The 12961-nt window shown below is 35.3% G+C and overlaps 1 protein-coding gene and 1 long non-coding RNA gene across 2 annotated transcripts; one reads left to right on the forward strand and one right to left on the reverse strand.

Moving 5' to 3' along the window:
- The first annotated feature begins 228 nt into the window (after positions 1-228).
- LOC126810367 (uncharacterized) lies at positions 229-5765 on the forward strand. The gene is made up of 8 exons (XM_050535395.2): positions 229-825; positions 1519-1731; positions 2068-2345; positions 2950-3487; positions 3923-4109; positions 4517-4756; positions 5299-5471; positions 5653-5765. Exons 1-7 carry the CDS (start codon positions 460-462, stop codon positions 5454-5456), a joined length of 1980 nt encoding a protein of 659 aa, XP_050391352.2. The 5' UTR covers positions 229-459; the 3' UTR covers positions 5457-5471; positions 5653-5765.
- A 3389-nt stretch (positions 5766-9154) lies between these two features.
- LOC126810578 (uncharacterized) lies at positions 9155-11277 on the reverse strand. Its single transcript, XR_007675261.2, has 3 exons — positions 11042-11277; positions 10335-10550; positions 9155-9940 (listed from the first exon to the last, which is right to left on the reverse strand). It is a non-coding gene; the product is annotated as an uncharacterized LOC126810578 (long non-coding RNA).
- Positions 11278-12961: the final 1684 nt, after the last annotated feature.

Raw genomic sequence — 12961 nt, forward strand, 5'->3', positions numbered from 1 at the left:
CAAGGTGGTGAATACAAGGACAGTATCAATTATTCCTTTTATGGTTGTTTACATCTCGTGGATGTTCTACTCCATGTAAATTATGGTTTAAAAAGTTGATTACAGGCTTGTCGTGAATATTATGGTTTAGAAAGTTGATTACAGGCTTGCCATGTGAATACATCTCAAAATAATAGTTTATATAACATTTGAAGCCACACAAAAGACAGGCTTAAAGGTCACCGGAAAAGGCTTCATAAATCGTTTAAATAATGCAAGTAATTATGTCAAAATATCATTTCCATAAGTATAACACGATCCCGAATGTCAACATTACCTGCCACAGGTAAATTTCAACGTTAGCGATTTCCGCCGTTCTCCGTGAGTCGTCGTAGTTTTCCGCCAATAAAAAAGCCGTGACGTCATTTTAGTCCTTCTGCTCATTTGACCGGTTCCGGTATCCCGTTGTTTACATTGGAGATGGTTCACTGTGTTGTTGTGAATTGCAACAGTAAAACTGGGTGTGGAGAAAGTTTTTTCAAATTTCCTGACAAAGATAAGGAAAAAGATCTCTACCACACATGGATAGTTAAGATAAGACGCTCACAGTCACATACGCCTAATTCTAAAAAGCTTTGGGAGCCATCTAAGCATTCTCACGTCTGCTCAAAGCACTTCAGTTCTGACAGTTTCACGAAAGACCCGTTGTTACTCCAGGCTATTAATTTCACTGCAAAAGGCTTACGCCTAAAAAAAGATAGTTTCCCGACATTATCACTGGGAGTAGAGCCGTTACTTGGACCTGATACACCGAGAGGTGGTTTTAGAAAGAGAGAAAGACAAAGGGTAGGTTGACATTTTTTACGCACGAGGCCTATATTTATATAATATCATCTCGCTATAAATAGAGTGGGCGTGACTTAATTTCTATTTATAGAATGATAACAATTACTCATTTCATTAGTCCTATAGGCCTAGTACTGTATAAACTATTGTTCGTTTTTTTATTATTAAAAGTGAAATTATAGCACTGACAAGCAATCATAAATATTGGCCTATGAATGAGTACCCATGGCAGGAGTCCAGGCCCATCTCGTCGATTGATCGATTGAGATTTTCGAAATCGAATCTCGCCTCGGATTTTAAATTATGCATACCGTAAACAAGCTATTTTGAACTCCTTGGGTGTGACTAGTCAAATAAGGTAAATTCGAAAATTGTTTTATTTGTATTTAGGCCTACCCACAATAAAGTGAAGTCGATCTCCAAAGTAATATATAATATTAATTAAATAATGCCAATATGAAACCAACCCAACAGTGTCGCCTAGTGCGGTTTTATATTTTTGTAATCTTGATGGAAGCTTAAAAATTAAATATTTGCTCGTTCGGGTAGGCTACTAGTAGGGCCTACTATGAAATTTAAGGTAAGACTAGAATTAGAAAAAAAAATATCACATTATAGCAGTGTAAATCTCTGAATAATTTCAACAAATATTTTTATTAGATTGTAATATTGCTTAATTTCTTTTTTTGGCAGGTTCTCCAAGACATATTTTCTAACTTTGACTTTGAGGATGGGAGGAAAGTAAGGAAAGCCAATCAAGACACAGGAGCAAGTTATGATCTGATTCCACTATTAGAAACTAGTACTAGTAATAATAATTCTGATATTATTGACCACCAAGTACCGGTACCACAATCAAGCTCAATTTCAATATCACCAGATGTGGTACTTCAGAGATCTGCAAAGGTATAAATTATGAAATTTTATTATTATTACATTTTTGCCCATAATTTTCAATAAGAAAATGGATGTAATAAATTTTGGAAGTCTGTATTGAGATAAACTGAAACAGGCGTGATCAGCATCCATGATCAGCATCCATGATCAGCATACATGTGTGTAGGAACACACCATAACTTGATTATCTGTGGGTATATAGGTCAACAGAAATTTTTATCAAGACACTATACTATAGCATTGAATTAAGAAAATTGTGTGGGGAAAATTGGGCAGATTTAATTTTCTCAACAATGTAATGCTTTAATTTGTTAGTCTTAATTTTGAATTTATTTATTATTCCAGACCTATGTGAAATCCACCCAAACATTAAGAGGTGTGGTCAGTCAAGGTTGTCAGACATCCTCCTCATTTATTAAGTATGCTGATGCTGCAACCCAAACAGACGAGTTACCACAGAATCCTGTTGTGGTACAAGAAATTGTTTCTCAAGTTTCTTCTTCTACTGCCAGTGAGGATGAATACACTACAGATGATGAATTGAATGATAAGCAGGATGAGGATTGGTTTCCATATACGACTGATGATGAAAGTGATGATAGTGATAGTGTTTTTAATGAAATGTATGTTAATTATAAAATATTACAGAAACTTCCATCTCAAACTCAGACTGCAATGATATGCTCAATCCATAGGCGTACGGGGAAATTTTTGACTGGGGGGGGCGGTGGTGGTTGGTGCCCAAAAATTTAGTTAGGATCTTAGTATGTTACATAATAATAATAAATTCGCTGTTAAATTGGACACATTCAAGAACACAATATTTTTTTATAAAACTTTTACAAAGTACAATTGTGTGCCCAAATTTTCCCAGCATTTGGTGCCCATGTATTGTAATGCATTTTCAATACATATTCTTTTCATTTAGCTCATAATGTATAATCATTTAGTGATGAAAAACATGTCATTAATTCAAGAGATATACTGAATGCTTTATTAACTGTCTTCATAAGCCCAGTTTGAGCAGAAATTAACCCAATTTCATTTTAAAAAATATATAGTACATAAGTACATATATCCAAATTTTGAAGCGTTTTCCTCAAAATTTAAGAATGTATTGTAGTAAAGAAACTGTCAAAATATCGTCGTCAAAACCCTGTAATCGCTCTACAAGCCAGAGTTTATAAGATTTCATTTTAAAAACTTGCTATTTTGTTTTTATTTCAGAAATATTACTGATATTTTAAACACAGATAAGGTTGAAGAAAGGAAATATATTGTTTTTGAATCAAATATAAAAGAGCTTCTAGAGGTGTGCAGAGAATGTCACAATAAGTGTGTAGTTGTGCTTAAGCAAAATGTGGGTAGTATGGTTGTTATGGAGGCAACATGTGAAGCAGGGCACACATTTCTGTGGAGTAGTCAGCCATCAAACAATCAGTTACCATTAGGAAACTTGTTACTTTCTGCAAGTATCCTGTTTTCAGGTGCTAGTGTCACAAACATTCTTAATGTGTTGAACAGAATAAATGTGTCTTCATTTACAGACAGAACATACAGACATATTCAGTCTTGTTACCTGGTACCAGCTGTTAAGAATGTTTGGTCACTTTGGCAAATGGCAGCAGTAAGAGAAGTTAAAGGGAGAAATGTAAAACTTGGAGGGGATGCTAGGTGTTGTTCACCAGGCCACACAGCTAAATATGGTAGTTATTCTCTTATGGATTTGGAGAGTGGAATTGTCTTAGATGTGCAACTGATACAGGTAAAGGAAACCAACAATTAATTAACAGATAGCTTAGTGGTCTAACATGCATGCTTTAGATCATAATATCTGCCATTGAGTCAAGTGACATGGATTTGATCCCAAGCTTGTACGTGACATGGAATAGTGTAAGCTGCCGAACCTCATGGGCTTTCTTCGTGTCGATCTGGTTTCTTTACACTGCTTAAGACCCCTACGCACAAGCGAATTACTGAACAATTACACTAATATTATATAAAACACAGAGGGTTGTCAGACCCTTTTGGACACCTACAATCAGCAAAGTTGTCTGCTCTATTTATAAAACTGATTTTTTAAAATTCTATTAGCACCACCTTCAGTAACTAAAAACTATCAGTGGTAAAAAGGACGGTAAATTCTCTTTTCATTTCATTTTCTTTCAATGTTTATATTTATATATAATAAAACAAATAGGTTACAGAAGTTAATAATTCATACGCAATGGAGAAAGAGGGTCTGATTCGGGGACTAGAGGCTCTGAAAGGAAAGGGAGTTCAAGCAACAGACCTAACTACAGACAGACATTGTTCAGTGAGAAAGCACATGAGAACTATGGAACCAGATATAAATCATTGGTTTGATGTGTGGCATGTTGCTAAAGGTAATAAATAATGAGTCACGTTTGTAAAACACAGTGTGTGTATACATGTAGATAATAATAAATGACTTTAAAACCAAAATGTAACATTGCAGAGCAGCCAAGTGTAAAATTAACTGCATTTTAGTCTCCAAATGACCAAGCCTGAAAAATAAGGCCCTTGTCACAGACATTGTTAGACACAAATTAAAGCCTTAAATCAGGCTCCACAATCTCTTTACGTGATTCCTGTCATTTTGTCTTGTACAAATTTGTCTTTTTCAATGTTATCAATATCTATAATATGTTCTGCATAAAGTTCAAAATCTTTATTATGGCCTGACATTGAGTCTATATATAAATTGTTATTTTCAGGCATGAAAATCACCAAACTATTTTATGTCTTAGTCATTTATAAAAAAAAATTTCAGGTGTTTATAAGAAACTGATACTATTATCTAAGAAGAAAGGCTGTGAACAGATTGAAGAATGGGCACAATCCATATCTAATCATTTGTATTGGGCAGCTGCTAGCAGTGATGGAGATGGTGATTTGGTAGAGGCAAAATGGAAGTCAATAACAAATCATGTGGCCAATCTTCATGATGGACATGGTGAGCTATATCAAAGATGCCAACATGAACACCTAGACCGTCATTGGATCAAGAAAGGTGGGATACTTTATATTTTTCATGTTGCCCATTAAAATTAATGATTATATTTATGACAAGCAGGTAATCATTATATCCTTTGTATTATGATCAACTTAGAATATTAATTGTTTTTGTCAGTAGGCCTAAGCTTTGTTAAAGGCTCAATACCACTCTTGTTGTAACTGAATAATATGTCCCAATCTTTATTCTGGTCAACAAATTGTACTATTTTAGAATATTTCAGTTAATTGATGATACAAATTTCATCTTAACACACCTTATTTAAAAATTTTGAAAAATTCAACATAATGGTTTGAAACGTCTAACGTAAACCTTTTCAAATGAAACTTCGATTTAAAAATATTTTTGAACCCCCTGGACAAGTAAAATAGGATTTAATGGATAATTTACACAACAGGTAGGACACTAACACTTCTAGTACTTAGAATAAGGCTATTTTTTATTTTCTGGAGCTGTCAAGCCAGCAAGAGTGTTATTGTCCCTTTAACATAATAGTGTTTACATTATAAAAGCAGGGGTATTTTCTTTTTTACAAACAGGATCAAAAGCACACAAGTTACTGAAAGAGTGTTTATTGAAAAAAAGTTTTATGAAAGATATTCAAAAGTTGTCCCCAGCCGAGCAGACATCCAAATTGGAATCTTACCACAAAGTTGTCTGCCAATTTGCACCCAAATTCCAACACTTTTTTTTATGATGCCATGAATGCAAGGTAAGTGTTGTCTAGCCTGAAAGGTTTCTGAAAGGTTTGTCATATGAAAGTTAAAGTACAAACAACAATGCCCTGTTTTCAACATATCAATATAAAAGTCTGCATAAATAATATTTATTTATCTGATTCTGATACAATATCATTAGTATTACAATTTGGATGCTAATTGCTATAATTACAGATTGTTATTGGCTGCAATGCATAACAATGAAAACTGTGTTAGACAACAGGCTACTAAAAGGGATGGTACTGCCAAATGGAAGATAGCTTACCCAAAAGCCAAACATGGAGACCACACTTTGAAGCCTGTATTGGATTCATGTTCTTACGGTATGGAGTCAGGTTTCTTCAAAATAATAAAGCTTATTCTAAACTTGGATGAAAACTACGATTTGGATAATATTTAGTTTGAATAATGGTTACAGTTGTGTGGATTTGGAGTGAATATTGATGGAAGATCAATTTATAAGTAATAAGATCATTATCATGGTGGTTTGTTTTCTGTTGTTTTTACACCAGGTTAAATAGTGTCTAAATTGTGGTCAGTCTGTTCTTATTATTTACACCAACTAAAACGCTACACAGGCTGTGACACAATTCACAATACAGTACTATTACGAAATACAGTACTATTACGAAGTACTTGGAGCCACGGTGGCTAGGTGGGTAAGGTGCTGGCTCCCTAGCCTGGAGGTCGGGTGTTCGATCCCTGTATTGGCCGAGAAAGTTCATCCAGATTTTCCGACGTGGTTTCCCCTTGTCAGTGATGCAGGACGGAGGGCCTGACAAGGACAGCTGTCTAGTCTTTCGGATGAGACGAAAAACCGAGGTCCCGTGTAAACATTGGAATGAACGTAAAAGATCCCTTGGCAGTTGGAATTCGATATAAGAGTAGGCGATAGTGCCACTGCCCGGGCAAAATTTCCCTCATAGCACACTGTATGGCGTATGCCCGTCTTCATTAGCCCAGTATAGGAGCAGAACAGTAGGATGTTAAACCCCATTTCATTTCATTTCACAAAGTACTTAATGGTAGCAAATCGAAGCCAAAATGGCAAATACTTTTGGGATATAACAATTAGATTCTTAAACATATCATCTTTGTTCTAGGTTATGTAAAGGATCTTCTGCGAGAAGTAATGGAGCTTCGAGAAGCATTTCCCTCTTACAAAGCTGCTCAGGTATTGGTCAGTCGAGATGCTCCACCACCAACCACATTAAAGTCTGCCAATAGGATTGAATTGAATGTTGCCATTACTCGGCATCATTCAAGATTTAACACTACTTAAACATGCATTATGCAAGAGCTAAATCTGATTATTGCAAGTCTTAATTTAGGCTTCAGATGTTATAGAAATTATAAATTAGATCTTTATTTAACCAACAAGACCAAAATCAACTCTGTAGACCCACGGATGGCTCGTCTACAGCTCGGATTTAAATAGGATTTCACTAATTGATTAAGGGGTAACCTGATGAAAATACGTCAGTTAGATCGAGGCTAAATGATAGAGTGTACTAAGCGAGGCCGCTGTAAAGCGTTTCCGTATGCCATTGAAAACTTTACTTGATAATCGAGATATGTAGGTGGAGTTAACTCCTGTCAATCAAACGTTCGGCGAAGGTGAATACACATTTCGCTACCATTTCTAGGCAAATATTACAACGATGATAACTATGTTCAGAATAAAGTAATTTGACTGAATTTTTGTCCCCCGCCTTTCGAAGAAAGCAGGGGACTATTAAAATGGGTTCGTCCGTCTGTCTGTCTGTCTGTCCGTCCGTCCGTCTGTCTGTCCGTCACACTTTTTGGGACACAATAACTCTCTTCCTAATTGAGCTAGAATGTTCAAACTTGGTGTATGTGTTTAATAGGTCAATGCCTTGATGGAGTTCAAAGATGAGCATTTTCCGCTTAGGGTAAGCAGAGATAAGCAATTTGATTGGTTGATGCTTTGGGACACGATAACTCTCTTCCTAATTGGGCTAGAATGTTCAAACTTGGTGTATGTGTTGATTAGGTCAATGCCTTGATGGAGTTCGAAGATGAGCATTTTCCGCTTAGGGTAAGCAGAGATAAGCAATTTGATTGGTTGATGCTTTGGGACACGATAACTTTTAATTGAGCTAGAATGTTCAAACTTGGTGTATGTGTTTATTAGGTCAATGCCTTGATGGAGTTCGAAGATGAGCATTTTCCGCTTAGGGTAAGCAGAGATAAGCAATTTGATTGGTTGATACTTTGGGGCACGATAACTCTCGTCCTAATTGAGCTAGAATGTTCAAACTTGGTGTATGTGTTGATTAGGTCAATGCCTTGATGGAGTTCGAAGATGAGCATTTTCCGCTTAGGGTAAGCAGAGATAAGCAATTTGATTGGTTGATGCTTTGGGACACGATAACTTTAGTTCTAATTAAGTGAGATTGATGAAACTTGGTGTATAGTTATATTACAGTAATACCTTGACTAAGTTTGATAATGAGCATTTTCTGCTCAGGGTAAGCAGAGCGATACGCAATTTGATTTTTATATGTGTCCTCTAATTATTTTCCTATTTCGGCGGGGGACATCAGCCTCACTGTTGGCTTGTTCAATATATTCTTCTTTCATCATCTACTTTTGAACTGTTATAGCAAGAATGGCCAACTCTCTATAAATATCTCCCATAATGTATCTTTACTACATATTTTAGAACAGCCCTTGATTGTATAGTATTGTCTCTGGTCGCATTTGTAATTCTTTAACTGGTTCAAGTTGTGATTGATTATACTGCATTTTAATTAGTATCACTTACGGGAAAAACAAATACAAGTTTCTTGATTAAAGTTTTATATTAAGCTCTGATACAAAGGATACATGCATTATAATAATTCATTCTCTCAAACCCCATCCAACCAGACCAGTGATGGGATTTCGCCTGTATATTCCGGACTTGTCCGACGCTATTTCCAAACGCCCAAACTTGTCCGACCTTGAATATGCCCAATCGGACATCAAGACATGGTGAATAATATTCAAAATTCCAAAATTAATATACATGTAGTCTACTGAGTGTACAGCTACAACTCAACCCGATTATCGTTGATAATAGGCTGGATTGATTAGGTAATTAAGTGATCAACGTATTTAACGTGTTATACCGTCTTACACCTACCTTGATTAACTACTTAATCTGCCGGGTTCGTCCCACTGCTAAAGACCCCTACGCGCAAGCGAATTATTTAAATAAAATTAAACCATATGTTAGTCCCGAAATGACCTATTTTGTGTCGAGTGGACGTTAAACCCCATTTTTCTCTCTCTCTCTTACGATAAAGCTATGTGCAGTGAGTCACGTACGCCATACGCTGCAGGAAGCTATGTCTTTTTACAAGTCGATACGGATCGGCAAGTTTTCATTCTGTCATATTACGAAAACACGTAATTTTATAGAAATATCACTGACATAAATTTGAATACCACAATTAAATATGAAATATAGGTGTTCCCATTTTTATTACACATAGATTTGAATATTTTGGTGACATTTTTTAAAGAAGGAATTGCTTCTTATTCAGATTCACAGCCATCAATTGTTATATTGGCTAATTATGATGTAATTAAGATGTGATTGGTCACTCATGCCAAAAATGAAATGGTAACATTCCGATCACGTGTATTTAGACACAGAATCTATCCTTGGCTTTGGACCCCTTTTCCTGTTATTCTCACAATATTTCCTAAACAATTTAATACCATTAAACTCATACCATAGCTAATATACTGGCAATGGAGAATACAAATAAAACATTATGTATTTATCAACGATAGCTCATGTCCTCTGGTGCACTTATGTTCGTCTAATACAATTTCACATAAATTATCAAGTAGTACTAAATTGTCTTTTCATCTAACTGATTGATTGATTGCCTGCAAATTAGCACTAATCGTTGATTACAATATACATCTTTTCAGAAATCCACTTATTAGGTGACATGTCTAAAAAAAAAGGGTCGTAAATAAAAAGTAATACTAATAATGCCTTCTTAGTTTTATTATAATTTGTTAAAACTGATTTAAATCTTTATTTTATAAATTATAATGAATTGGATTTGTGTCCGATACACTTAATTTACTTCTTTAGTGCTATTAAATTTGAGGCTTTTTATATTGGAAATATTTATATGTGCTATAAAATGTAATTGAAAAGTAATTAACCATTACATGATTTTTGGAATGAAATTAATTACATTTTCATTACTCATTACTCTTCCATTTAATAAAAAATCAAACAAAATACTTTGAAAGTTTTTTTTCTTATTTTTAATAGTCATCAGGATACTTAAATCCTGTGTAAGTTTCAGAACTGGAAGGAAAAGTTTCACGAATTTTATTTACAACACAGGATGGAATGACCTTTCTGTTCTTTTTACCAAGGATATGCCATATCCATCTTGTAAACCTTCTGTAGGCTATATATCTATAGACCCTGAAATAAATAAATTGGGTACCATTAACTAAAAGCATTGTATGTGAGCAGTTCAATAATCAATTGTGTATGTTGTTAAATTATTGAAATGTTTAAGAAAGATATTTTTATGCTAGTAATAAAGTACTCCCATGTGTGTGGCAGTGTATTTACTGAATATTTGTGTATTGCAATCCTACTGGCATAATGATGATGGGTTAGTTGTATTTTACGTCCGCTTCCACCGAGGTGATATCGCAGACAAACTGGCATAATAAGATATAGCAATAGTTAAATTGACTCATTTAGAGTCTAAATGGAGAAATTGACCCCAAATGGCCAAAACCTGAAATGACTGAATATGAATATGTTAAAAAAAAAAAAAAAAAAAAAAAAAAACCCAACCAAAACATACTCATGTATAGGTTCATCATCACCAACTGGCCCTTGCTGTTCAATGTACTCATAAAAAGAGACCTCTAGTACATGGGGATTTAAACAGTTTGCAAGAAAACCTTCATGTTGACAGATGCAACTACGTTGCCCCATTTTCTCGACACACTGCAGACAATCTTTACAACACTTCCTGTCACGTGCAACTTGCATTTGTAGGCAATGTCCACAACTACACCTGGACAAAAGTTTAAAAAAAAAAAATATTTTTAGTAATTAGTACTGTAGTAGGCCCTGGGCTTTTCTATATTATATAGATCATTAGATGTTGTTATCTACGTGATCAGCACTATTAAAATTGTTCCTTGATTACAATTTACATGTAATCAATAGATCATTTTGTAAAGCTAAATTATATTCTGACAACGGTACTAATTTGGATCATACAGATCCTACATTAAATAGGCCCTTGGCCTTGGGCATAACATCTTTAAAAAAAAAAAAAACGACCGATAGGCCCTACTGTATTGGCGGTAGCTCTCCTATATATATATAGCCTAGGCCTTCAAATTGTTTGCCAATCGTTCGACTATCGTCTGGACGATACATCGACGAAGCATGTTTATTTGGGTGTATGTATTTCAAATGAATATGATAAATTATTAATATAGAATCTAAGAGCCTAATATAATAGTGATAATAAAAAAGTAGAATGGTACTAGTACTAACCAATACGTTACATCGTGCAGTTGACCTTCCGCTTCAGAGGCATCGCTACTGCTGGACGAATCGTTCTCGCTTGAATCATTGTTGTTAAATTGATCACGTCTCGCGGGATGTTCGAACTGGTAAGGCTGGACAAAAAATTCTAGTTCCTCAATGTCTGCCATCGTAAAGAAATTATAAGACCGATATTGACGTCTGTTTGATCATTTGTTGACATTAAAGAGGACTAATATGACGCAATAACCTATTGACCAATCAGATTGTTTGAATTACCAAAGGGCAGATAACTGCGTATTTTATTTCTACACAGGTAAACATTTGTGAATGCTCGCGACGCATGTTATGTATTAAAAAATTTTTTTTGCCTGACGCAATCCCACGGCACTAAAGAATATATTTAGGCAGTCAGTAAGGATATTATGAAGCCTTTTCCGGTGACCTTTAATGTCGTGCTGTAAATGCTTGGTAAACTACTCAATACTCAATACATATTGATAATAGTTTCAGATGGTCGATATAATGTTTGTGACATACACTGATTCGTTCAAATACTAAATGAATTTCAACTGCCAGTGGATAGGCCTCTGTGTTTCGTTCGATCCGAAAGGGGGCCACGATGGCTAAGAGGGTAAGTCGCTGGCTCGCTAGCCTGGAGATCCGGTGTTAAACTCCATTTCATTTCATTTCATTTCGATCCGAACGCCGAATGACTATAGTTGTCCCTTAACAGGCCCTCCGTTCTGCATCACTTAACAAGAAGAAACTACGCCGGAAAATCTCGGCCAATGCCGGCATCGAACACGGGACCTCCAGGTTTGCGAGCCAACGCCTTACTCACTGAGCCACCGTGTCTCCTTCAAATGCTAATAAATAAAATGGTATGAGGTTTAATATTTTTCTATTCGTTTCATCTTAAGCTTATACAGTGGTTGATATTGCGAACATTTGGTTTCTCGACCTTAAGATGCTGTGTAGTAATTAAACCAAATACTGTAATATTTTACAAGTATCGCCAAATATTACCTTTTATTGTCGCCTTTGCCATGGACTCGAACATAAACGATATCTGGCCCATTTAGACGTGTAGAAATAAACGTTTTTGTATAATTCTGTTTGTAAGAAAGAAACACGAGTCTTTTAGTTGATGCGTAGTATACGTCCCCTGTTTCTTGGTCAACGCTAATACAAACGATATCAAGGTCATCTGATATAAAAAAAAAACAGAGCCATTTTAATTTTCAAAATAACGTCACTGACGTCTGCTACAAACGTGGAATAATCAAAATTTAAGACGTCCTTTTCTCATTAACACTCCCCATCTCACCCAACAATAACCAACTATAATACCAATTTAAGTAATTTTAACAATCCCCGCCCACCCACACACACAAAATATTCCTCTTTCTTTTGGCAATTTAAGTAGTTTACCCGCTCTCTGAGTAAATGTAAGTAGCTACCCTGCCAGCCTGCCACTATCGGTCTCTCCCCTGCCTAATAGGTCATATATATTTTAATTACCTCCAATTAGATATAATCTGTATTAGATATCACTAATTAAAATAACTTCATACCTAAGAAATTTATGATAATAAACTTTTATATTGCAGTCTAATTAGAGGGGCGTCATGGTAGTTTAGATAAAGAGCTGACGGTTCGCGCTGTAATAATTAAAAATCGATAATGTGAAGAGAATATGCTGAAAATTATGTCACATTACTCCCCTCTGAGCCGAGAAATCCTCATTCCCATAACCTAGTAGCCTCTATTGTTGTTGTTACCGTTGTTACGATAATAAACAAAGTCTCGCTTATCCATTTTTACGGTTAATCATCATCGAACCGTGGGCAGGATTCAAATCTGTAGAAAATCTGACTCGTCAGATAGTCTAGGGAGTTAATTATGGTCTTGGCACATTAATAAATG

This window comes from Patella vulgata, chromosome 1, assembly GCF_932274485.2.
Source record: "Patella vulgata chromosome 1, xgPatVulg1.2, whole genome shotgun sequence".
Lineage (NCBI taxonomy): Eukaryota > Metazoa > Mollusca > Gastropoda > Patellidae > Patella > Patella vulgata.

Bases quoted from the DNA above. Each gene is read 5' to 3' on its own strand.
- LOC126810367 (XM_050535395.2), top strand. From the start codon at position 460: ATGGTTCACTGTGTTGTTGTGAATTGCAACAGTAAAACTGGGTGTGGA. The intron at 2,346-2,949 runs GTATGTTAATTA...TTTTTATTTCAG, and splicing joins GATAGTGTTTTTAATGAAAT to AAATATTACTGATATTTTAA. The intron at 4,110-4,516 runs GTAATAAATAAT...AAAAAATTTCAG, and splicing joins TGTGTGGCATGTTGCTAAAG to GTGTTTATAAGAAACTGATA.